General features: G+C 63.9%; 1 protein-coding gene across 1 annotated transcript in view; it reads right to left on the reverse strand.

Moving 5' to 3' along the window:
• Window positions 1–24630, reverse strand: part of PLXNA1 (plexin A1) — a 50005-nt gene extending 25375 nt beyond the window's left edge. Inside the window, exons 1-9 of the mRNA XM_026501502.4 lie at window positions 24527–24630; window positions 17788–19048; window positions 15736–15918; window positions 3937–4077; window positions 2880–2980; window positions 2404–2527; window positions 2151–2304; window positions 1742–1841; window positions 182–296 (exon numbers count right to left, since the gene is read on the reverse strand). Of these exons, the coding sequence (XP_026357287.1) occupies window positions 182–296; window positions 1742–1841; window positions 2151–2304; window positions 2404–2527; window positions 2880–2980; window positions 3937–4077; window positions 15736–15918; window positions 17788–19026 (2157 nt within the window). The 5' untranslated portion in view covers window positions 19027–19048; window positions 24527–24630. The remainder of the gene's footprint in view (window positions 1–181; window positions 297–1741; window positions 1842–2150; window positions 2305–2403; window positions 2528–2879; window positions 2981–3936; window positions 4078–15735; window positions 15919–17787; window positions 19049–24526) is intronic.
• Window positions 24631–24973: the final 343 nt, after the last annotated feature.

Raw genomic sequence — 24973 nt, forward strand, 5'->3', positions numbered from 1 at the left:
TGAGGCCTTCCCTGAGGGCTACAGAGCAGATCCAGTGACCACCCACAAACACGACTGGCTGGCCTCAGGTCAACACAGCCTCGAAGAATGTTCCTAACGGCACAGGCCATTAGGTCAGCATCCCCGCCACCCATGGGAGCTCTCGAGCTGCGAAACCACGAGCTCTCCGGGATGGCCTTACCTCAGACACATTGACACGGCCCTCTAGAAAGGCGCAGTCGGCGGCGTTGTGTGTGCACACGTGGCGGTATTTGCACCAGTGGCAGGGGAAGGAGCCATTGACACAGGACAGGCAGCTGCAGGGAGAGGGCAGGGCGGTGAAACTGGGGTGGCCTGCGCCTCCACCCAGTGGCCACATGGGGCCACACTAGCTCCCTGCTATTTCTTCAACAGCAGATGACAGTGCACCTCAGGGCCTTTGCACTGGCTGCTCCTCGCCTGCTCAGAGAGGCCCGCCCAGTGCTTCCCGCCCTCTTCGCTGCTTTCCTTCCAGACTGAACACCTGACAGTCCGCCCCAGTGTCTTCTGATGGAACCTTCCCAATAACAAACGTCTACAACCTGTGGTGTCCACTGGGGTGACCACTGGCCACACTAAGCCACACGTGACAATCAGTGCTGCGAAAAGTGTCGCTGCAGACATGGAACTGCGTTTTAAATTCCAATTTCAATGAACTTAGGAGGTAAGCCATCGCTGCAGGGCCCTGCAGAGTCATCGTAGACAGCTGCCTTCCCGACCAGAATGTGCACCCCGCATGGCAGAAGCTTGGCCGCTTCACTCCTGCGTGTCCCCAGGGCCTGGACAGGGCCCTTGCTGTGCTCCGGCCTGCGCAACCTCCCACGGCTGGCACGCTGTCATCTCCACAGCTCCCGTGGCACCGCTTCCCCTGGAGAAAACCACCTCTGCCTTCTCCCAGGGACTTTCCAACCTGCAGGCCACCCCGCTTCTCCAGAGGCCCTCCATCCCCTCCGGCTCTGAAGTTCTACCCTCTGCTCCAAAAATGCCAGCCCAGCTAGGCAGAGACGTGAAGCTGGATAATACCGACCGACCCCCCAGGCCCTCCGTGGGCATCCAGTCAGTCAGTCTGCAAGTCAACAAATGAAGGCCCGGTGAAAACCAGCTGCCTCCAGCTCCGCGGCTGAACCATACCTGTGTGGGCCTCCCACCACCCCTCACCCCCCTTGCTGGCCTTCCGGGCTGGCTCCCCTCCAGGTCAGGCTCATGGCGGGACGCACAGCAGGTCACATGCTTCCCCCGTTCTTCCTCTGACGCCCCAAGACAAGCACACCAGGGCAGCAGCAGGGAGAGCTCCCACTCCCAGCTCTCTGTGCCACCAGCCCCACCTCCAGGGGCTGCTATCCACCACCACCAGAGATGACCTGGACCCCTACCTGTTCCTGAACACGGACCCCCGTGTTCCTAAGCGGCAGGTACCTGTCCTGAGCGGCCGGCCCCGCCCACGGCTTGGCCGTCTCCCTCGCGGTGACAAAGCAGCTTCCCTCAGCACTCCCCGCCTCACTCTGGGGCCTACAGGCCGCTGCCCACACCTCAGCGGCTTGCAGGAGGCTGGGCAGGCTCTCCTCATCTGACTCGTGCCCCTCACTCCCGTAGCCTGTCCTCTCTGAAGCCCCAGCCCCGGGCTTCTCTCCGTCAGGCCTGTGTGCTGGGGGAGCGGCCCCCACCCTAAGCGCTCGGCCGCACGGCGCCGTGCCCCATCCTGCAGGAGGACCCGGACACTCACGACTGGTGGACGCTGCAGTTGTAGAAGACGAAGTCCACGGACGCGAACTTCTTGCCCGTCTCCTTGGACTTCAGGTAGAGCTTGACCACCCGCTGGTCTCCTGCAGAAGCAGCACGGGCCCGCGTCACCAGGCTCACCCGGGGCCACGGAACCTGGCACGGCAGGCCCAGAACAGGGACAGGCCTCCCCAGGGACCTTCCCCGCCAGCACGTGCGCAGCCCCTCGCCATACCCACGCCCCTCAGACCCCGCGGGCCTCCCAGCACACTGGGCAGGCACCTGGGGTCCCTGTCCCCAGAGCAGCCATCTGCTCCTTCCCCTGCCACCCTACGGGAATGTGTGACACCCATTCCCTGACCCATAGGACAGCTCCAGGAGCTGCCCTGGCCCCAGCCCGCGGCGGCATTCACCCTGGCCTCGCGTGATGGGTGCCACCTCCCTCGCGGAGGGCGAGCGGCAGTGGATCCGACCGTCCTCCAGGATGCTTTCGGACTCGGTGAAATCCTCGAAGGAGCAGTTGACGCCAGCCGAGAGGTCAGGCACATTCCAGGCCTGCAGCACAAGCTGGGGCCCCCACAAGAGGAGGCCTCGGTGAGCAGGCACCCGCGGCCCCCCTCCGCCAGTCACCCCCACCCGCCCCCGTACCCGGGCAGGTGTGCTCACCGGAACCTGAGACATGGTGACCGACACGTTGCGAGGCTGCACGGTCAGCTGCACGCACTGCAGCAGGTCCGAGGCGAAGCGCTGGGGCTCGTCAGCCCGCTCGCAGGCGTCCTGCCGGGAGCAGCTGTGGGCAGAGGGCGCCGCGGCTGGGCACGGGGGAGGCAGCCAGAGGGCTTCCCCGAGCCCGCCAGCCACTGCTCAGTGGGCTCATCGTCACCCACGCTTGGGGGAGCCCAGCAGCTTTACTCTCTACCCCATCTTTACTGGGGTGAAAGTGGGCTGGCCATCACTTAGCCAGTCCAGGGAAACTGCCAAACGCAGAGCACCTCGCCCAGGGGAGACCCAGAGGCGCTCAAAGGGGAGCTGTGAGTGCCCAACGCGCACGGTGCGGTCACGTGGGGCTCTCCCAGGTCAGAGACTGTCAGGCAGGGGTGTCAGGGCCCTCCGGTCCGCCCCTGCACCCCATCCAGACTCACACGCTATGCAGGACACACCAGCCGCAATGGGGATCCCGTGAGCCCAGGCACAGCTCGCAGGACGCATACTGCACACAGCTCTCCACAGGCACCCGAGTCACCTGGCAGGATGGGGACCTCAGCATCAGGTCCAGAGACCCCTGCCAGCCTCACCTCCTCACCACCACTGTGTGTTCCCTGAAGCCAGCCCGGTTCCCATGCATGAGGGGAGCCCCCATCTCTGGCCTTCCTCCAGCATGGTCTATTCAAGGCTGGTCCCATGACCCTGACTTGGCCAAATCAGGCCAAACAGGCCGGGTCTCTCCCCTGGGAAGCAGTGGCCAGGAGGCAATAAGCCGGTGCAGGTGAGCTACCCAGAGGAGAACCGACAGCTCCAGCCAGAGTTACTCTCCCATCTGTCTGGACTCTGAGTTCCCCATGGGAGCGTGGGCTCGTAAGCCCCAATCCTAAGTGCAGACGCAGGCTGGGCCCTGCTTACCCTGACCTCGCCTGCTTGGCCCTGAGATCCTCTGAGAGGTGGAATAACCTGACGGCTGGGAAAGGGGCAGAGGAGAAACAAGAGCTGGCCAAGAAGGGAGGCCTGGCCTCACCAAACCCATCCTCGCCTGTCCCACCTGCTCACCCTCTTGGCTATCACGGGGTCACCAGGTTGAGAAGGGCAGAGGCTGGCTCCAAGCAGGCTAGGCCAGGCACACAAATGGATGGCCTTGATGAGGGGGGGCCAGGCCAGGCACCAACCCCATGGAGACAGCTGCCTGAAGCCCTCATTGGGCAGACAGGGCCGGGGCTGGGCTGGGCAGGGCCTTAGCCCAAGAACTCGGAGCCCCAGTGTGTATTCTCAGCCCTCGAATGACATCAATACTCTGATAAAGCTTATTCAAATATCTGTTCCTGCGAACATGCAACTGTTCGGGGAGGGGGTGGGAATTCCAAGCCTGACTGGGCAAAATCTGGAGCCAGTGTGGACAGAGAGGGCCAATGACAGCCATGCCCAGCTCCTTGAGGGTAGCCCCCCACCCCCAAACCCACCTGACGTGTCTGGCAGTGGGTCACTTACCTGCTTTTCTGTCATAGCATAGAGGTACTGGCGGTCGGGGCTGAGGACCAGGTCACGCAGGATGGGGCTGCTTTCTTGGGCCACCACACTCTCATACGCCAGGGCTGGCCGGCCACCGGGGTTCGCCAGGTCCACCAGGATCTGTGGCAGCGAGGGACTAAGTGGGGCCGTGCCAATGCCTTTCCACCCCAGCCCCGCGCCTGCTTAAGGGCAAGGGTCTGGAGCCCCTGCCCCGGCTGACCCCCCTCCCCCCCAGCCCTGCAAGAGCCAGGCCAAGGCCTCCACCTGCCCGGTAGGCGGGTCCTGACCCTAGCCCCTTCGCCAATCAACAGAGGGCCCAGGGACAACCGTGACCCACCACCACCCATCACCAGCTGTAGAGCCAAGCCCAGCACAAAGGCGGCAGGAGCCCCTGGGGCCAGGCTGGGTGCCCTGGAGGAAGGGAGGTTTGTGCAGGGGGTGGGAAGGAATGACGGGGCAGCAGGGGCCTTCGATGAAAGAAGATGTCCAGTGTGGCTGAGAAGTGAAACCGGGAGACTCTGGGGCAGGGAAGCAGCATAGGAGTGAGGGGCCAAGTCACGGTCCCGGAGTGGGGTACACCCCCGCAAGGAGGCAGGAGGGCAGGCGTCATCGGCATGGAAATATATTCCAGATCCCAAACAAACGGGGCGTTAATTAGCCAGCTCTTCTCTGCAGCTTGCAATGCTGCAAGTATTTTTAGTTGCTTTTACCAAACAAATGTATTTAATTAACAGAGAGACCCAGGGGGCTTTCCAGAGATGGGCCTCATGGGACCGGTGTCTGCCCAGCCCAGCCGGTCCTGGGCAAGCTCCCAGGGCACAGAGTAGCCGGCCCTGCTCAGCCAGGCCCACCCTCTCCAGCTGTAATCAAGTGGCCAGCCAACCCCTCCGCCTCCGCCTCCGCCTGGGGCCAGGGCTCAGGCTGGGGCTCAGCCCAGCACCCCTTCTTTGCGCCCCCACACTGACAGGACAGGGCAGGTCTCACCAGCTGGGGTGGGCCGCGGAGGCAGCGAACACCCTGGCTCCGTGCTGGCCCGGGGCGGCCAGCCAGGGTGGGGCGCTGTGTCTCTGGGCCAGAGGCTGCCGGCTGCAGGAGAGGGGGAGGGCCGCATTCCTGAGAGCCCGAGGCCACCCCCCACATCCGCTCAGCTGCCTCCCGGCCAGGCAGGCAGGCTTAAGTCAAACCAGACCCGGAAGAGCTGAGCCCTGAGCTGGGCAGGGGGAGGCAGCCATGGGCTGGGCCTGGAGCTGCCCAAGTGGCTTGGGGCCTACAGAAGAAGGGGTGCCAGGTGAGGGGCCACGGCAGACCAGCCTCAGCGCCCTGGCGGGTGGGCGTGCACAGGACCCCAACCTATACCCAGCCGGTCTCACAGAACTCCTGCCCTGCTGGGGTGGGCAGCCAGTGGGCAGTTGTTGCTCGCAGGGAGCCCACAGTCAGCTCCGCAAGGTGGCAGGCCCAGGCCAACATCAGCCACGGGAGAGGTCAGGGGGGCCAGGAGTACAGCCTCTGGACCCACACTGCCTGGGCCCAAGCTTCAGCTCAGACAACCCCAACTGTGCAACTGAGGTGGGGTGCTGACCCTCTCTCTGCCTCAGTTTCCCTACCTGTGAAATAGTGATGACAGATACCACTCCCCACGTCAGAGCTATTCTGAGAATGAAATAAGGACCTAGCCAGTGAGCCAAGAGGGGACACAGGGTGGCTGGGCGCCAAGGCAATCCCCAAACCCCAGCAGCCACCCACCCAGGCCTGGCAAGGTCAGCCTGGACAATGGCCAGGAAGCAGGGGACAAGAAGGTCAGGAGGGCATGGCAGGGCTGGGGTGCAGGCCAGGGTACCAGCAGGACCCAAATCTCCAGACCTAGTCTCAACTCAACTGATTCAAATCAGGATTCTGAATTTCTCCAGAGCCTGTGCCCCATCCCTGCGGCGCCTCTTGCAGCCGCCCAGAAGCCCAGGCCCAAGCCCAGGCCTCCCAGCACCCTCCACCCAGGCCCCCTCCCCCAGTGCCCCAGTGTGGCCCCTCACAACCAGATACCTGGGACTTCTGCCTCGGAGGCCTTGACAGCCACACCTGACCAGAGCTCAGCCCCTTGCATGCAGGAGGTGCTCAAGAAGTGTCTGCTGAACAGGGACACTTGGGGGGGTCCCAGTGTCTCCCACCCTGACCACCAGGGGCCACATGGTATTCAATCTGACCACCCCCCTCAGCCAGGCCTGCCTTCCCCCTCCCTGCTGAGGGCTGAGGGCATGGGCTGGGCCTGGATATCACATCAAGGGGCACCCACAACCCAGGAGGGCACCAGGGAAACATTCTAGGGAAGGGCGCACCCAGGGGGCATACCAGCTCTAAGGCACAGAAGGGGGCAGAGAGCACACCTTCTCCCCAAAGTCCTGGGGAAAGCAGGAGGGGAGGCAGGCCAGATGCAGGCTCTGAAATGCCCCGCCCCTGGGCCGGCAGCGTGCCGACTCCGACAGGTGGCCCCCAACAGCTGCGGTGGGGAGCAGGCACGTCCAGCTGTCCGTCCACCATGCATCCATCTGTCCACCCACCTGCCCAGCACTGGGCAGCCCCAGCCCTTACACATGCATAGGAAGGCCCCAAGGAGACAGGACATTTCTGGAGGACACAGAGTGAGTGGGGGTGTCAGGGAGGCAGGGCCAGCAGGCCAGGGGGTGGATATGATGTGGGTGACAGGCCCCATCCTGTGCACTGAGTAGCCACAGGCCAGGCTCAGCAGGGCCCCTGCATGCACACATGTGACAGTCGGATGAGGGGGAAGGTGTCCAACCCATGAATGACTAGCACTCAGGATATGCCTGCTAGTTCCCAGCTGGTTTTTGGGCTGCAGGGCCTGTGTCGCGCAGGCAGGTAAACTGACACTTGTGAGGGCCTGACAGAGGAACCCAGGGCCCTGGGCCACCACCTGCACCTGGGGACACAGAGTCTCCTCCAAAAGTGGGAGGGATGCAGCACGCCGCCAGGAAGACATTCCAGGGAGAAGGGGCGTGCAGGGCGGGCACAGGGCCAGGCGGCTGGCAGGACAGCAGGACACATGCCGCCGGCAGCGCACGCGCCGATGCCACTCCCTGGCGCACAGCTGTCCAGTCGAGGGCCACCCACCTGGGGATGGCCCACCCTGGGGCAGCTGGGCTTGCAGAGCACACAGGAGACTTCCAGAATCCCCTGGTATCTGCCCTCCCATCTCCAGCTGTCACCTCTGTGCTCAGCAAACCTTGCCCCAAAGACCACTAGCACCTTCCACAACTAGCCATGACCACCTTTCTTCCCACATCCCACCACAGAAAAACCTCAGGACCCAAACCCAGCTCTGTCCCTCTGCTGTGGTGCCCTTCCCAACAGCTGCCGAGAAAGGACCCCTCCTCCCCCTGCCCACGGCTGGAGGGGAGATGTCCAGTCTCCCAGGACATGCCTGCTGGGCAGCATCAGGCCCAAGCACCCACCCAGCCCTGGCTCTGACCCAGGGGGAAACAGCCACCCCCAACCAGCCTCTGCTCCAGCCCTCCGGCTCCACCCACTTCTCCAACCCGGGGTTTTCCCCTGCCCCTCTGTACATGAGAGAGTCCCCTGCATTCTGAGCTGTCAGCGCCCAAACAGACTCTTGGTGCCAGGGCCCAAACATTGTGGGCCACACACCTACCACCACCACGAGGCATCACCTGCCCCTTCCTACAGAGAGGCCAGCGGGTCCCGGGGGCCCAGGACACATGGGGGTGGGGGCGGGGGGAGTCCTGCAAAGAGAGCCCGTGCAGGGCGAAGGGGGGGCAGCCGGTGGCAGGTGGGCAGCCCCTGGCTCTGGAGGCCCAAGCCCCAGGCTGGCCCAGCTGGCTGCCCCCGCACCCATCACCGCGTGGCTCTCGCCAACTGCTGCGGCCCGGCCAGGTCAGCTGTCCGTCCAGCCCAGAGCCAACAAAGAGCCCATTCTCTGGGCTGAGGGCGGGCAGGGGCACCGGGAGGATGTCTGGGCCATGCAGGCTGCTTGCCAAGGCCGGCACGCGCCCTAGCCGCCCGGAGGCAGGGGGCTGCCCGGCTTGGCCCAACCAGGGTGGGGAGAGAGTTCCCTTCCCTGCGTACCCCAATATAACAGCCCTCGTGTCCCTATCTGTGCAATGGGGGTTCACTGACCGAACCAGGCAGCAGTAGGACAGGACCCCAAGTGATACAACAGGGAGAAGATGGGGGACAGCAACCAGTGAGCAACCTACAGGGCTGGGACCCCACGGGCGTCTCCCTCCTCCAGTACAAACAGCTGCCAAGCCGGTTCCCAGCCACCTAGGCAGTAAAGCGGTACTGGGAGGGGCCGCGTGAGGGGCAGGAGCCTCTTTCCCTCTCTCCTTGAAGGAGCCCATCCCCTCCCCTCCTTCCTGGTCAGGGGCCTGAGGCTGAGGGCCCAGTGAACCAGCTCCCGGGCCCTTCCTCACCCTCACTGCTGCTACAGGATTTCCCCCTCCTCTGGCTGGGGGCAGGTTCCAGGCCCCTTCCTGGGACCGTTCTCAGAAAGGCCAGGAGAAATTTGATACTGGAAAAGCAATTAAGAATTTCCTCTTGGCGGTACTTGGGTAATTAAAACACGATTTGCAGGAGGCCCGATGGCTGTAATTGGGCCAAACACACCTGGTGAGACTGGGGGGAGGGTCCGAGGAATCTTGTCTTTTCCAAGCCTAGCCCTCAACACAGAGAAAACCAGACACCAACCAACATAAACAATGGTCCTCCTTGACCTTCGGTCTCCTCCTCTGCGGACAGAAATCCATCTCATGGGGCTGTGTGAGTACAGAGGTTCACAGTGCCAAGAGTAGGGGAGGGAAGGCTGTTTGGAAGCTGCCTGGAAACTGGGCCCCCAAGGCTAGCTGCTGCCCTGGGGAGCTGTGCCCAAGGTGCACAGCCGCCCTGGGGTATGTGCCCCACTGCCGTGAAGGCCTCATAAAGCTGGGCCACAAGGCGACACAGAACACACAGCCTTCCCTCACGCACCTCTGACTGGGACTGTGCTCGGCGGGGCTGTAGTCAGACAGGGCTGCTGTGGCAGGCAGCAGCGACCGTCTAGCTGATGCCCTTGTCTCAAACCCAAGAACCATCCACTGCCCTTCCCATCCATGACCCGTGTCACCCACGCTACTCCCAGCCACTGGGTCCCCAACATGAGCAGACAAACGTAAGCCCCTTTGACTTTCTTGAAGCCACCAGTCCTCTGGCTCCCTGTCCCCTACGCAGGCAGACCTCGGAAGCTTCTCCCGGACTCCTGCCCCACGACGCCGAGCAGCACAGGGTCACCAGTGAGCTGCCCACCGCAGACACATCCGCCTCAGTGCAGTACAGACTGCTTCTCCTGCGTCCGCAAGCACAGGAGCACCTCCGAGCTTTGGCCCTGCTGTTCCCTCCCTCCAGAACGCCCCTCCTGGCAAACTCCCCAGCTGGGCTGTTCCAGGCTCTGTACTCATCTTGCTGTGAGGCCAGGAGTTCTCACACCCTGACGCCTGAGAGGGCGGGTCCTGGGTCGGGGTCCTGTCTGCCCATGGGGAGGGGAACTACGCATTACAGACAATAATCTGGGGCCCTCATGAGGCCACCCCCAAACCCAGACACACACAGAACTGGGCACAGGGCGGCCACTGCCAGCCTGCCCCCGAGAGCATCATTCTTGTTCCAGTTGCCTGGGTGCCCCTGCTAGAGCTAGGGCCTGATGAGCCAGACCCCACATGGAGGCGGGACCCTCCATGCCTGCCTCCAGGCAACCGCTGGCCATCGGATGCAAAGAAGCAATGCTTGTGTGGCATGGCTCTGGGACAAAGGGCTGGGATGTCAACAGACAGACCCGTGGGGGAATGAGAGGTCCCTGTGCCCTTCTGGCGCTGCCCACCACGGCCAGCCATGCCCAGCCATGCCCAGGGGAACCAGAAAAAGAGTAGCAAGTCCTCTGTGACACACAGACATCCCTAGGACACCACGCAATGCCACCCACAGGTTCCAGGGACCACGTCCTTGGCAGGCAGGGGTAGGGCACCCACGTGGCCCCTCAGGCACGGCAACTAAGACGCACAGGAAGCAGGCGGCTGGGACCCCTCCACTCTCCACCACCAACTCTCTGGGGGTGGGAACCCCAGCAGCACGCAGCAGCCTGCAATAAACACGGCCGGATGCGGATCAACCACTCTGCCGGCGCGACCACACTGGACCCTGCGACGGCAGCACAGACAGCCCTTGAGATCCGGGACACAGAGATCAGAGGGGCCCAGCAGACCCGCGCCCAGGGAGAAAGCCGACAGAACACAGCCCTGCACCACAGCACGTGTGCGGCAGCCCCGCCCACCACGGACCCACAGGATACAACACTGCACCTGCCCAGAGAGGAAGGACCCCGCGAGTGCGTGTCTGCAACACACACCGTCGGCACGACCCAGAACCAGCCAGCTGCCCACCGCGGCCGGGCTGCCCCGCACAGACAGCAATGAGAAAGAAAGACGCAGACGGCAGGCTGCGTGACCCATGAAAAGCCCTCATACCGGCGAAACAGCCCTCGGGGTGGACGTCACCCACTGAAGTGATCTTAGGGAACGGGGGACCTCCCAGGGGACAGGGGGCCTGCTGCAGTCTGCGTGACATGCTCCAGGCTGCGTGGCCACAGCTGTGTACTTTCCTGTGGGCACATCCCATTTCAGTGTGGTCGTCGGCCATACACTAGCCGCATGCAGGACGCTGGGGACCTCCCTGCTCCCCACCCCCGCCGTGCTACAGGGAGCTGCCTGCATGTGCTCAGGGCCCACGGTTCAGCACAAGAATGTCTGCAGGCGCACAGCCACCGATGGTGCAGGCCACCCCTTGGAGCCTCTGTGGGTCTGTAGACAGCAGGTCACTAGGAGTCAAGGGCATCCACCCCCCACACACAAGAGATGCAATCCATGAGGCCACAGGCAGTAGAACGGGAGGTGGTGACACTCCTTGCGGCTGGGGGGTTGGGGAGCTAGGGGCCTGGTCCTGCCCAGCATCTCTCTCAGGGCCAACCTTCTGCCCCAGTCCCACAGGGGCTCCCCAGTCCACCTCCTACACAGACTTGGGCTCGCGGAGCAGGGACCCCTGGTGGATGCATGGCTCAGGCTTTCACCCAAGACAGAGAGGTCCTGGTGCAGGGACCCCGAGAAGAGGCCACCAGCCACTCTCAACGGGTCTTGAAAACACTACCGGACTCTGAATTTCGGCGTCCTATGAGGAGTGGGAGTGCTGGGGGAATGGAAGAAGCGTCCCAAGGGAAGCCTCTAGAGCCATGAGGGCCACTGGAGAGTAAGAGGTCTCCCCGTCACTGGCAGCCTAGGCCCAGAGCAGCACCCAGCAGGTGCTCAGCAACCGCCAGCACAGCTGGGATGCCAAAGAGTCAGGTCAGAGCAGGTAGCTCCAGGGGCCAGACACAGCCCAGGCCTGAGTACACGGGGACAGTGGCCTGGCCAGGCCCCCGCGCCAGGGTACAGATGCTGCGGCCACAGCCCTGTTTCTCTTCTATACAAGGATCACCACGCAGGAAAGAATGTCAACCTCCCTTGGGCCTCCCAACAGCCCCCAGGAGGCACAGCCCCCCCAATGTCTAGGGATGAAAACCAAGGCCCCCTCAGGAAGGAGCTTCACCACGGCAGGCCTCCCTGAGAGCCACACTCCCAAACAGCCCAGCCCCTTGGGGTCCTACCCCAAGGCCCAGCACCCTGCAAGCCAGTGATGCCACAGCCCAGATCCCCATGGTCATAAACTGGCAGCCCACAGCAACCTTGGGTTGGCCCATAATGCTTTCTAAAAACATGTCATTAGCTGCCAATGCTTAACAACAAGAGATCTCACACAAAATATGGATTTCCAGATTCTCTTGAAAAACCGATGCTGAGGCAGACAGGGCCTGCTTTCCCCCTGGCACAGCCACCAGAGAGACAGGGCTGTGTCCCTCAGCCTAGCCCTGAGCCCTGTAGCAAGCACAGTACCAGAGCCAGGCTGGCCTGGGAGTGACCCAGGACCATCCCAGCCTATAGCCCACACATCTGCTTTGCAGAAACGGAGAGTCCAAGAAGGCCTCCAGGCTGGGGTGGGGCAGGGAGGGCACCCGCTGGCAGAAGTAAAGGGCAGGGCCTCTCCACACCCACTCTGAGTACCTGAGCTGACTCAAAAGAACTCAAACCAGGGGCCACCCATGGGAACTCCTGCCAGGGTCAACTGGTCCCTGGTGGCTACTTGGGGTGGAGGGGAAAGTGGTACATGCAGGACTGGGGCTCTGGGGGGGGTCAGCCCAGGAGGACAGGCTGCCTCTGTTGGCGGGAAGGGCAGCAGCTGGCAGGCAGGGCCTCTCGGGAAGGCCAGGGGAGTCGGGGAGCACCCCCAGCCAGCCCTGAACAGCTGAAGTTGGCAGGTCTTAAATTAATCGGCTACAATTTTACACAACAACGTTCTCGTTCTCGGTGGGGCCTGGCAGAGGGCCAGCCGGGTCCCTAGAGCTCACCAGTTACTTCTTAAAGCTCAAGAAACACCAGGCCTGGGGAAGATGGGGGCATGTCAGCACAGCAGGCCTGCCCCCGGGTCAGCAGTGGGCAGGAGTCCCCAGGGACCAGGCCCCAGCATGTGATCAGGATAGAGGACGAGAGGCAGGGAGGGAGCACAGCGCTGGACTGGGCTAGACCAGAGCTGCTCCCACCCTCAGCCTGGGTCAGGATGACACGGTGGGGAGGGTGAGGAGGAGGCAGGAGGGGACATTCTGCCAAAGGCTGGGCCCCACGCACAGCAGAGCAGGAGTCCTGCACAGTGGGTCAAGGCTGGGGGCCGAGCGTGGAGGCCTGGGGAGGTTATGGAGGTGGGACTGGAACTCCCTTCCCCAGCCCCTATGCTGCCTCAGGCCTCCAACTGCAGACATGTCCCAGGTTTGACATGGGGTTCAAGGGCACCACGGGTCTTAGAAAATGGACAGGCAGAGAGAACAGGACAGCTGTGCTGCCCATAGGAGCTGGAGGAGCTGGGCCTGGTCTGAGGAGCAGGCAGCCCCTGGCTGATGTGCTGGACAGTGGGAAGAAAGACCCCTGAAAGTTGGCAGCTCAGGGCAGGCATGGGCAGTGAGAAGCTCCTGGAGCAGGGGCTGTCCTGGACTCCAGGCTTCTTTGGTGAAAGGACACTGAAATAGAGGTCCCCATTTCTTTCCCTCCAGGGACCCACAGGACAAGGAGGGAGCCTGCAGTTATAAGTGAAGACCCTGGGGCCAGTAACCCTGGGGCCAGTAACCCTGGGCACATGCTGCTGCCACTATGTGCCTCAGTTTCCCCATCTGTCAAATGGATGGCAGAGTTGTTGTGAGGACTTGGAAAGGCACCACGACAAGGGAGAGCTAACTGCACTCCTGAATGGGACCAAGTGCATGTCAGACTCTGGGCCCTGATGGCACATCCTCTCACCCTTCTTCATACTGCGCTTGGGGAAACAGGCTCAGAGGAGCTAGACAGCCAGCTCCGGGATCACAGAGACGGCGACGGGGACAGCTGAGACCACACCTGATCTCAGCCATTTGTATGGGATTAGGGTGCGAACAATTGGCCATGGAACATGAACAGCCACGTGACAGCTTCATGAAACCCCCCCTCTACCTGGGCAGGTGGGTGCAGGTGACCAGTCCAGGGGACGAGGCTGAGACACACCTCTATGGAAACACCTCAAAACTAATATGGATCTAACTCCCCAACAAGGGGGCTCTCCCACCACCAGGCCAGGAGTTCCTGGGCATGGCTGACACTCACATACCCCAGAAAGGCACAATCCACCCACTTGCAGTACAGTGCCCAGCCCAGATGGGTCCAGGGGTGGAAGGAGCCAGTGCCCAGGACGGGGTTCTGGGAGGTAGGTGCAGGGGTGGGTGGGGGAGGGACAAGCAGAGGTTTCCTTATGGATGGGCCTAAGCCCAGCTCCACACAATGGGTCTCGGATTCCCCTCTCTGGGACTAGGGCAGAGAGGGCGGAGAGCAGGCCAGCTAGACTCACAGAGCTCCCACCCAGACAGTGGCCCTGGGGCAGGGGAGTGAGGCTGGAGCCAGGGAGGCAGCAGGGGAGGCAGGGCTGGACTAACCCGTTCTCCCAACCTCACAGGGTGGCCTGTGGGCACAGACAACGCCTTAGCAGTTGCCTGCGAGCCCACCAGCCGTCAGAGGGGCCCCTCCCAGCCCCAGGAGCCCAGGCTCCTGCTGGGTGACAGGCCTTGGGGCGCCCTGCGGGAGTGTCTCTGAGCAGACCTCACTCTGCAGCCCTGTCGCAGGGGAGGCTCTCACCAAAGCAGCACCAGTCCCTGGCAGGCCCACCCCATCTGACACATCCCCCTCCCCGGGGGAGTTCTGCTGGTTCTTCTCCCCAGCTCCCCCAGCCCCAAGTACCCTCCCTGGGGTGGGGACCCACCCCTGGGAAGGGAAAGAGCCTATGCCCAGGCTGCCGACAGTACCCCTCCCACTAGGGTAAGGAAAGGTGGGCCACACCAGAGGACCAGCTCTGGGCACTGGGGCTTCCCCAAAAGGCAGCGGGATCTGAGCTGACCTGCTTACCCACCTCCACTGGCCAGCAGAGTGCCTGAGTTGGACAGAACCCCACAGCACCCCCGGGTACCCCATCCTGGGATGGCCTTCAGTCAGCATGTGGGCCCCCACTGCCCCAGGACCACCCCAGCCTATAGCCCACACATCTGGGTTCATTTCACATGGGAAAGCTAAGGTGGTCAGCGGAGGCGGGTATCCCTTCCCAGAAGTCACAGAGCCAGGGAACAGTGGGACGTGATTGCCACGGCACCCACCACTGCAAAGACAGGGAGACCCCCTCCTGCACAACGCAGCACAGAAGCTGAGAGCAGGCAAGTCCCTTCTTGGCCCCAGGCCCAACCCCCACCCACGGGTACACGCTGGGCGGGGAGCTGTGTCAGCACCGGGCCTGGGGACAGCTGTTATTTCATCTACCAGGCCCCGCCCCTGGACTGGCTCTGGGGCTCCCAGGCACCTCCACCCTATGGTCATCCCAGGAACCTCCTCCCCAGCAGGCCAGCCCTACCCTGGTCTGGTCGCACCTACCCACCACGTTGGGACTGACCCACAGGCAGCTGTCCTCAGGGCTCCCTCCAGAAAGCCCTCCCATCGCTGCTCCCTGGCAGCCCTGTGCGGCTCAACCCTGCCAGTGAGGGAGGGAACGAAGCCACCACACAGGCCCTGCCCCCACAGCACCCCACCTCACCCTGAGGAGCCCTCGTCCCTCTGGAGCCACAGTGCTCCCCTTGCACCCGCCAGAGGTAGGTGGGGGTGGGGGGCGCTACCCTTGCCCTGCCCTTGGCCTTGCAGTTTCTGTGCAGGGCGGGGGCCTCTCGCCAGGGCAGAATGCTGCCTCAGCAGACACTGGATCCCCCGGAGGGGACGGGGGGCCATGCAGCCGTGCCCTGCCCCCACCCCCCACGCAGCCTTCCCAGGAGGTCACTGTGTGCCCTCAGAGAGCGGGGCCAGCATCTCCAGGCCCCCCGGGAATGGTAGGGTGGCCAGGCCCCTTACACACCTGACCCACTCCCAGAGCCCCCAACACCTGCCTGGGCCTTTACACCTTCCAAACACTGAAGCAGCCCCAGAGGAGGGGCATGGAGAGGGAGGCACAGGGGAGTGGGGGCCTGCTGAAGCCCCTCGCGGTGGCCAGGCATAGATCTGGGCCCCCCAGTCTCCGGGCAATGTTGTCCGCGCTCCCCAGAGTTCTACCCGCCCCATCAGCCCAGCCCCCGGGCCTGACCTTGCGAATGCGGCCGCTGCGCGTGCCAGCGAACACCACGGTGCGGCCCCGGTAGTCGTAGGCAGCCACGGCAGTCAGGCCATCGTCCTTGTCCACGAACAGGGGAGTGCCCTCAATCGTGACCGTGCCCCCCAGAGGCTGGTTGAAGTCTTGCCCACAGAAATCGTCGTCGATCTGCAGTGGCTGTGGGAAGGGAGAGGGTAAGACTCTGGGCCCGTGCAGCCGGCCCTGAGTGTCTTCTGCCTGCGGGCAGGAGGCCTTGCAGCCAGGACTGGCCAGCGGCCCGGGGCTAACTGCAGGGGTGGAGATGGAGGGGGCAGGGGCTCACCGAGGGTCCTCAGAGGGCCAGGGCTCGAGCATAGCCTGTACAGATGTGGGGGATGGCGGACTCCTGGACCCATCTGACAGAGAAGCCAAGGCTTGCGAAGCCCCTGAGGCCTGGTGCCCATGCCCGGGGTGGGGGGGGCATCCCCCACACAGCCATTGGGCACAGGTCACCCACCCAACCTGTGGGTGGGAGGGGGAGAGCCAGAAAGGAAGCAGCCTAGGGGAGACCAAGGAAGGAGAGCAGCCACCTTGGGGACCAGGCCCATGGCTCTGATGTGGCCACACGGGGAGAGGGCCAGCCATGGGAGGGCTGTGGGGTACAGTGAGGGCTCATTCGAGACAGGAAACAGGGGTCACACTTGAAAGGCTGAGGCCAGCTATGAAGTGGTAACTGGAGGGACAAGAAGTGATCGATGCGTGAGGCTCCAGAGAAGGGGGAAAGGGGCTGGGGGAAAAGGGGACAGCTGGCCCCTCTGCAGTAGGCTCATGGCCTGAGGTTTGCAGGGCAGAGATCACTAATGCAGACGCAACAAAGGACGCTGAGTTGGAGTGGGGCTGAGAGTCCCCTGAGTGGCCCCAGGGACTGAGACCGGCCAGAGAAGGGGGTGAACGCAGCCACTGGGCACAGAGCACGCAGAGCATACAGTGTGACCTCAGAGGAGCTGCCCTTCCCAGCCTCAGTTTCTCCAGCTATACAGCAGAGATCATATGCCTTTCCTGAAAGGCCAGGGGAGGATGAACAATGCATCAGCCTGGCACACCCGGGGCCTCACGGCGAAGGACGGCCCCCATCCCCACAGATGCCCCACCCCACCCACTGGTAGACGTGACAGGGAAGGGATGAAGGGCCCCCTGCCCTGAAAACAAACCAGTGTCACTCCCAGTACAGAGATGGGACAACTGAGGCCGGACAGGCCAAACTTTCCCTGGGCCACCCACGGAGTCCTGGGCAGCAAGAGCAGAGGGGCTGAAGCCTGGCTCCTACCTGGGCAGGTCACCTCAAGGTGCCCCTGAACAAGTCCCTTACCCTCTCTGAGCCTGTATAGTCTTCCTCAGAAAAACAACGGATCCTACTGCCTGGGGGCATACCTAAGATGCTCCCCCAAAGCGGCTAAGCCCAGGCTGACTCCTCTGGGGCCTAGAGACGAGAGCTGTGGCTGCCGGTCACCAAGCACCCAGCACTCATGCCCTCAGGCCGCCCCAGTGTCAGGGCTGGTGGCATCATCTGGTCCTAGGTGAGGCCAGAGGCCCAGAGAGCAAGTGAGGCCAAGGCCAGGCGCCCAGGGCCAGGGTGAGCAGGGCTTTTCAACAAGAGACTAAGTGGGGAGGTGGGTCTGGGACCCATGCTACCCCGGTCCGGCCCAGCCCTGCCTCTTACTGGCTTTGTGACCCTGAGCAAGTCACCTCACCTCACTGAGCCTCCATGACCTCTCTGTAAGGTGGAGACAAGACAGGGTAGCGAGCGCCCGGTACGGTGCCAGGCCTGCGGTCAAGCCTCTGCCCACTGCCCACAGGGGCTCACGGACCGCTGGTCCAACCACCCTGTCTTCAAAGCAGCGGGACGGCTGCAGGCGTGGGAACAGGCTCACGGGCTGACACCCCAGGAGCAGCCCTGACCCTCTGGGAGGCACAGGGTGAGCGCCGCAGGGCGCGCACTGGGGATGCCGCCGCCGCCGTGGACGAGGACCAGGGGCTGGGGCAGCTCCCGCCACGGCGCCTACTCACCGAGTTGATGCAGCCCAGCTCCTTGTTGAGCAGCCAGGGTAGCGAGAGCTTGCCCTCGCCGCGGTAGCAGGACTGGATGCGCTCCTTGATCTTCTCCTTGATGGCCCTGAGCGTGAACAGGCACAGCACAGACTCCTTGGGGGGCTTCACGCGGTTCTTCTGGCCCTGTGCGAACACGGTGAACAGCACGTCCTCGTCCTCGGCCAGGCCCAGCTGGCGGGCCAGGGCGCGGCCGGGCCGGCTCAGGTAGGCGTCCTGCACCAGGCGGTACTCCACGCCCGCCTGCTCGCAGCCGATGGGGAACTCGACGTAGGAGTAGAACTTGGGGTCATCCACGCACAGCCGCACGATCTTGGAAGTGAAGAAGTGCTCGCCAGCGGCGTCCGGCGAGGTCAGCTGCGTGTCCAGCTGCAGGGTGAGGTAGTAGACAAACTGCTCGCTGCGGAAGCTGTACACATAGTAGATGTCGAAGGCCGGGAACTTGGACAGCGTGTCCGAGGGGATCTTGAGCTGCGACGACACGAACTCGTCCTGGTACACGAAGCCGAACATGTCGGCGTCCTCCTCGTTGGCCATGAGCCGGCGGCTGGACAGCGTGGGGAAGTACTCGGACTTGCCGTCGATGGGCGTGCCCACGAAGAGCTTGGCCTGGCCCTGGCCCGGCGGCCCGGCAATCAGCACGCCGGCCATGCTGCCCGCCTCACGCACGCTGGACAGGTAGTGCTCCTTGCGGTGGTGCGGCTCGCCCAGCTTGAAGAGGTCGTCCAGCCGCAGGAACTGGCAGATGCCCTGGGAGGCGCTGCCGCAGGCCAGCAGGCGGTTGGCGGCGTAGTCCAGGAGCAGCAGCTTGTTGACGTTGTCGGTGCTGCCCAGGCCGTGTGGGCACGACTGCACGCTGGGGGGCGGGTAGCACTTCTCGTTGTCCTCCACGGGCCCCGTCACGTGGGCCCGCAGCAGCGTCAGGTTCCCTGACAGCTTGTAGATGCGGTTCACCGCGCCCACGTACACCTCGCCGGTCTGCTCGTGGACCACCAGGTGCGTCAGGCCCCAGTCGCTGGCTGAGAAGGTGCGGAAGGCGGGCTGCAGGCCCCCGCCCACCCTGGGTGCCCCTGCGGCCCCCCGCGCACCCCCTAGCAGCAGCAGCAGCAGCAGCGGGAACACCGGCAGGCTCAGACGTGGCAGTGGCATGGTGGGCCGGGGCCTCGGGCCGAGGCGCTCGGGTCCTGCAGAGGCGTGCATCACGGGGCCGGGAGCCTCAGCCCTGCAAAGGAGAACGGGCGGGAGAGGGTGCGTGCATGTGGGTACAGCACCCAAGTACACAGGCACCATCCCATGAGCTCTCTGTGCGCCCAGCCCGTGCTGGGACATCCCCTGCTCCACCTCCAGGCAGATGACTTAACCGCCAGGAGAAGCCCAGAGGTGGGCAGAGGGCCGCCTCCCCAGACCAAGGCCCTGCAAGCAGGGAGAGGTACGACAGGGGTCACCAAGCCCGTGCACATGACGAGTAGCACCGGACGACCATCCATGACTCAGCCTGCCATTCCTAGGCAGAGGAGAGAAATGGACCCAAGAACAGGGAGGCAGGTGATGAAGATCCAGGGTCCAGACTGGGAGCCCGGCTGATATCCCAACCTTGAGGCCATAACCTCCTGACTCAGAGCCTCCCCATGCCCTAGGGAACAACTGCCACCCCCTCCCCGCTCCAGCTCCAAGCTCCTAGGGTAAGTGACCACCTCTCTGCCTGAAGCTCTGGGGACACTGCTCCCTTGCAGGCCCTGGAGAGCCCTACTCATAGGCAACCCCCCCCCCCACACACACACCAGCAGAAGAAGATATCCAGACCCATCACCACACAGGCAGCAATGCTGAGAGAGGACGGAGGCAGTCTGGGTCACTTTGGCCCTGGGGCCACTTGCTGGCTGACCCTGGCCCAGCCCCTTTCTGGACCTTGAGCCCTGTATTCCAAAGAATGATCCAGAAGCCAAGCCTTGTACACCTCCCAGCCACTATCCCCACCCCCAGCCAACCAGTACACCCCTCACCATGCTGTCAGCACAGCACCGCCCCCTCCCAGGCTCCTCCTGCCTGCCTCTCAGCTCCCCTTCCTCATCCCGACTCCAAGGAAACAGGAAGCCGTCCCAAGAAGAAGGGGGGTGGCTTCCTGAACCCTGCCCCTCAGCAGTGGTCCTCTCTTCCCAGTCTGAAAAGCCCGGAGGCTGTGCTCTACCTGCCAGTGGCTCCTCCCCTTCCATCAGATCAGGTTTCCAGCATCTTTCACCTCCACACCAGGCTCCAGGCATCCCCACTTATACTTCCTGGGTTACACTCTCCACTAAGACCAGCTTCCCCTGCTAAGTCTCCCCGAAACCGCCTCCACCTCTCCCACCCGGACAATCACGGCACCTGGCCTCATCCACCATGCCCACCCACGGCCCAGGCCCCATGCAGCAGCCTGTGCCACTTTCCTGCACTGCACGTGAGGTCACCGGCCCCCAAATTCTGCCACGGAGGACCCCCCCCCTTCCTCTGGAAAAGTTTTGTCTCCTCCCAGCCAGCAGCTGGCAGTCAGATGCTCCGTTATATTGAGGCTCTGTAGCCAGGTGGCCCTGACGGGAGTCACTACTCTTTCCCAGCCCTGGTTTCTGTGTCTGTGAAATGAGAATGACAAGAGCTCCTCTCTCGTGGACAAAAGGGGCAAGGTGAGAGCATGTCCACAAGCTGCCGTCGGCAGGAGTACCCTCTTGGTGTCAGCAATGGCCCTGCCCTGGCGCTGCCAGATGCTGGGGCCTCACCCCACCCCGGCTGAAGCCCGATCACAGCAATGTTTGACCTGACGCAGGCCAGCGCCAGCCGGGGCTACACATGCTCTGTGCTCCCAGACAGTGTCCCTCACATAGACCAGCAGCCCCATTCTACAAGTGGGGGAAGCTGAGGCCCAGAAGATAGGCGCCTTCTGCCAAGTCCAGGCTGGGAGCTGGCCACAGGGCAACAGGCTGCCAGACAAGGCCCCCTGGTCTCTGGGCTCCCATGTCTGCCCCTGTAGCACAGGGCTCCTCTGCCCTCGGCCAGGCCTTTGGACTTGCTGCTCCCTCTACTGGGGTGCTCTTCCCTTCCCTGCCCACACCCCTGCTCAGGTCTCGGCTGTCTGCCCTGACCTCAGCTGAAGGTGGCAGCTTCTTCCTCTCAGCTAGTTACTCCATTTTAATTTGCAGCACAGAACTTACAAGTGGTTTTGTTACTTATTGTCCCCAAACATGTGCTCTCCCCACAAGAATGGCAGTTCCCTGAGAGCAGGGCCTGGCTCTCGGCATTCTCCCAAAGATGACTTCAGGGACCAATACTTGTGAATAAATGAGTAAATGAATAGATCCTGGGCAGAGCAAGGCCTGCTCCTTCACCTTGTCCTCACTCTCCACTCACACTTGGCCGAGTGAAGGCCCACACCCACTGCTCAGGTGGGGAAACTGAGGCTCAGGGAAGCAAGAAGCTTTAGGCAGGATCCCAGCAAGAGGACCCAGTTGTGCTGCCTTGCAGGACCCTCCCAGCTGGCTGTCATCTGCCTCTCCTTGAGGATCTCCGCCCAGACATCACCCCAAGCACTACAGCCACCTATGCTGGCAGCCAGGAGAGGAGTCCCCAGCCCCTCCCCCCCATCCCTGTCCCCAGCTCAGGAGCCAGAGAACAGGCTCCTCACAGTGTCAGCAGGGCCTGGGCTGAAAGCTGAGTGCATGTGAACTCCAAAGAAAACATGAATCACTCACCGTTTATCAGTTCAAAGCAGGCCTGCAATTACCAGGGGCTGGGCTCTCCCCTCCTCCAGGATAATTATACACGTCTTAATGCAATTACGGGCCCTACTTTTTATATTAAACAGGAGAGACCCGGCTGAAGAAGCCACTATCCAAACTCCAGGCTGGCCCTGGGCCCACTCCCTCTCTCCCCCAACAGGGGCTGCTGGGAAGGGACTGGCCACAGCAGGGGGAACTGCCGGACAGGGAAGGGGGATCCCACGTCCAGGGCTGGGTGCCTCGTGCCCACCATCTCACAAAGGCCAGTGAAGACGTTTCGGTCACTTCCCGTATCTTAGAGTTACAGAGCCCAGGGCTCAGATAGACCCAAGGTCACCCAGCAGGACAAGATGAAATCCCATGCTCCTACAGAAACATGGAGGGCCAGCTGACCGGCCGTGGCTCATGTCCCACAGATCTCTGGTCTGTCCAGGAAAAAATGCATTTGTGCCAAAGCCGGGCCTGGGTGCTAGGGAGGACCACGCTGGGCTGGGGGACAGGGGCACTGACAAATGCTGGGAGGGCATCTGGGAGAGGAGCAGAACTGGCCACTGTGGTCCGGGGAGGCTCCTTCAGGGGGCCTTTCCACCTGTTCTAAGAGAACCAGGCACACTGGGGGCTGGTGGGGGGGGGGGGGGAGCAGGGCAGCGAGAGTCCAAGCCAGGGACTGGAACCTGCTAGACCACGCACAGGGGGCAGTGGGAATGACTGCAGCTTCCTGGCATGGGCAGTGGGCTGTGCCGGGGGGCCCTGATCTGAACCGGACTGGGAAGGGAGAAGCTGAACTGGTGCTGGGTGTGCCAACTAGGGGTTAGCCAGGGAGACAGAGGCCGAACAGAGGCAAATGGGGCCACAGCACAGCCGACTCCACTCCTGGACGGGATGGGCTTGGCTGCCCAGCAGAGCGTAGAGAGAGCAACATCCCCTTTCCTTCTCCAGGGCCCGGCAGCCACCACCACTCCTTATCCTGAGAAACAAAGGCCCTCAGAGCCCTCTTCACAGAGGGACAGCCCAATCCCCATGCCTTCCCACTCTGGATCATTCTGGGACTTGGGCAGGTTGGGGCTTGGGGGAACAGGGGGAGATACAATCATCCTGCTCAGAGGTACCCCATTAGCAACCAGGCAGAGAGCTGCACTGTCACCCACCTTCCCCCAACACAGGCCCTAGGAAGAGGTCCCAAGCCGTCCTGCTCTCCCACCACAGAAGTCCTATGAGACCAGGATCTGGAAGCACTGGAGTCCTACTCAGGAAAAGTGCCCACCACTCAGGCCTTCCCTGAGGTGCCCTCCCCTCCTGGCCAGCTGCTCTAGATATGGGGACCTTCCTGAGGGATCAGAACATACAGGCAACAATCCAGGAGTGCAGAAGCCCAGCAAAGGGCTGCCTGTTTTGTCCACAGCACTTCATTTGTCCCCCACCCTAAACACACACCTCAGGCGCAAAGACACTTGCCAGACCTCCGCCTCTACTGTCCCCTCTGCCTGAAAAGCCCTTCTTGGGCATCCCTGTGCCACCCTCCCGGGCTTATTTGCAGCCTGGCTCGGAAAGGGAATCACTGGTTTTCTCATCTGCCTCTGGCGTGGGACTGGGTGCTCCTCAAGGGCCAGGCAGTGTCTTCAGTGCCTGGCGCAGCACCCAGTCTCTCCAGTGCACCCCAAACCAGCAGGGAGCGGGGGAAACCTGGGACTTGTCCCCAAGGGCCAGAAGAGCAAAGACTGAGCCCCACCCCCCCACCCCCCACAGCCCCAAAGAACCAGTCTAGGCATGGAAAGAGGTGGAGCAGCAGTAAGCTGCTGAAGCCCCGCGGCTCCGGGAGCAGAGGCCCGGTCCACAGCCCCCTCAATACACACACCCCTTTCTTTCAAGGGGCGTGGCCCCAGCACCCCAAAGATGAGCCAGGGACAGTTCTCAGCTCTAAGCAGCCACTGGAGCCCCTTTCACCCCCTTTCCCGGGCTGCACCTGGGCTCTCACAGCGGGCAGAGGCCTCCCTGGAGCGCCGCTTCCCCTTCCCCAAGGCAGTCCCGAATCAGCTCCGCCACCCCTGGCTACGCCGCCCACCAGGCCCGGGACGGTCCAGGAAGCAATCGGAAGCCTCCGAGGGAAGCGGACTGACCCTGGAGAGGCCCTGAGAGGGGGAGGCTGAAGAGGCCCGATCCAGCGGGGCGGCCTCCCGGGCGGCACCCGCACCGCCCCCTCCCAGCCCGGGTGAGCGGCCCTGCGGGCCAGGGGCGGACACAGCGCCCATCTCCCGGCACCCCGGGCCAGAGGGGGCGGGGGCGGGCGTCGGTCCCGAGGAAGCGGCTCCAACTTCCACCCCAGCGCCCTGAGGTCCAGCGGAGGATGCAGCCCCGCACGACCTCCTTCGGCTCCCGCGGCCCTGCCCAGGCAGCCGCGCAGCCCGGCCCGGGCCTGCCCAGCCCAGCCCGGCCCTGCCGGCGGCCGGAGGTCGGAGTCCGCGGTCCAGCCCCGGGTTCGGCCTGGGCACCCCCGGGGCCCTCCCTCTGGGGCCGCCGCAAACTTTCTCTCCTGCTTTTGAGGTGGGGGCAGCGCCGGCCCCCGCCCCCAGCCGAGCCGCCCCGAGCGCTACCCCGCGGACCTCGGCGGGCCGGGCCGGGCCGGGCGGGCGAGGAGAGGCCGGCGGCGCGGGGCCTGGGGCCGAGGTCCGATCCCGGCCGGGCGGGGACACGACGAGCTCAGCGCCGGCGCCACGGCCGCGCCCGGACACACGCGGGCGCCTGGCCGGAGCCGCAGGGACACGCGGACCCGCGGACACGCGCGCCGCAGTCCCCCGCGCACACCCCCTGCTCGCTCGGCCGCACGCCCCGCGCCCCGGCCGGAGACCGCCCCGTTCCACCCGGAGGGCACCTCCCACCCCGGCGCGCCCCCCGCCCGGGACCCCCGCCCGGCCACGCTCCGCGCCGCGGGGGAAAGTTGCGCCCCTACTCACAGGCTGCCCCGGGGCGCGCCCCGCCGCCGGCCATCGTCGCGCCCCGTCGTCCGCGCCGCCGCCGCCTCCCGCCCCGCCGCAGGGCCGCCGAAGCCGCGCAGGCCGCCCAGGCCGAGGCCGCCGTCGCGCCCGGGCTCCGCTGCGTGGCCGCGCCGCCGCTGCCCAGCATGAATGGGGCGCCGAGCGCCGCGCGGCTGCGGACCGGCCTCGCTCTCGCCGCCCGCGGAGCGCCGCGCCGCGCGCATGCGCTGCCCGAGGCCAGGGGCGGGGCCTGCGGGGGCGGGGCGGGCGCAGGGGGCGGGGCTGCCAGCAGCCTCCAGAGGGCGCTCTGCTCCGCGCCCCGCGCGGGCCGGGGCCCACCGCGCGCCTTCAAAGGGCGATTCACTTGTCTGCCTTAATGGCTCTGCGCGGGGGCCGCGGCGGAGCATCCCCGGGGAACCCCAAACT

This window comes from Ursus arctos, unplaced genomic scaffold (assembly GCF_023065955.2).
Source record: "Ursus arctos isolate Adak ecotype North America unplaced genomic scaffold, UrsArc2.0 scaffold_14, whole genome shotgun sequence".
Classification (NCBI taxonomy): Eukaryota; Metazoa; Chordata; class Mammalia; order Carnivora; family Ursidae; genus Ursus; species Ursus arctos.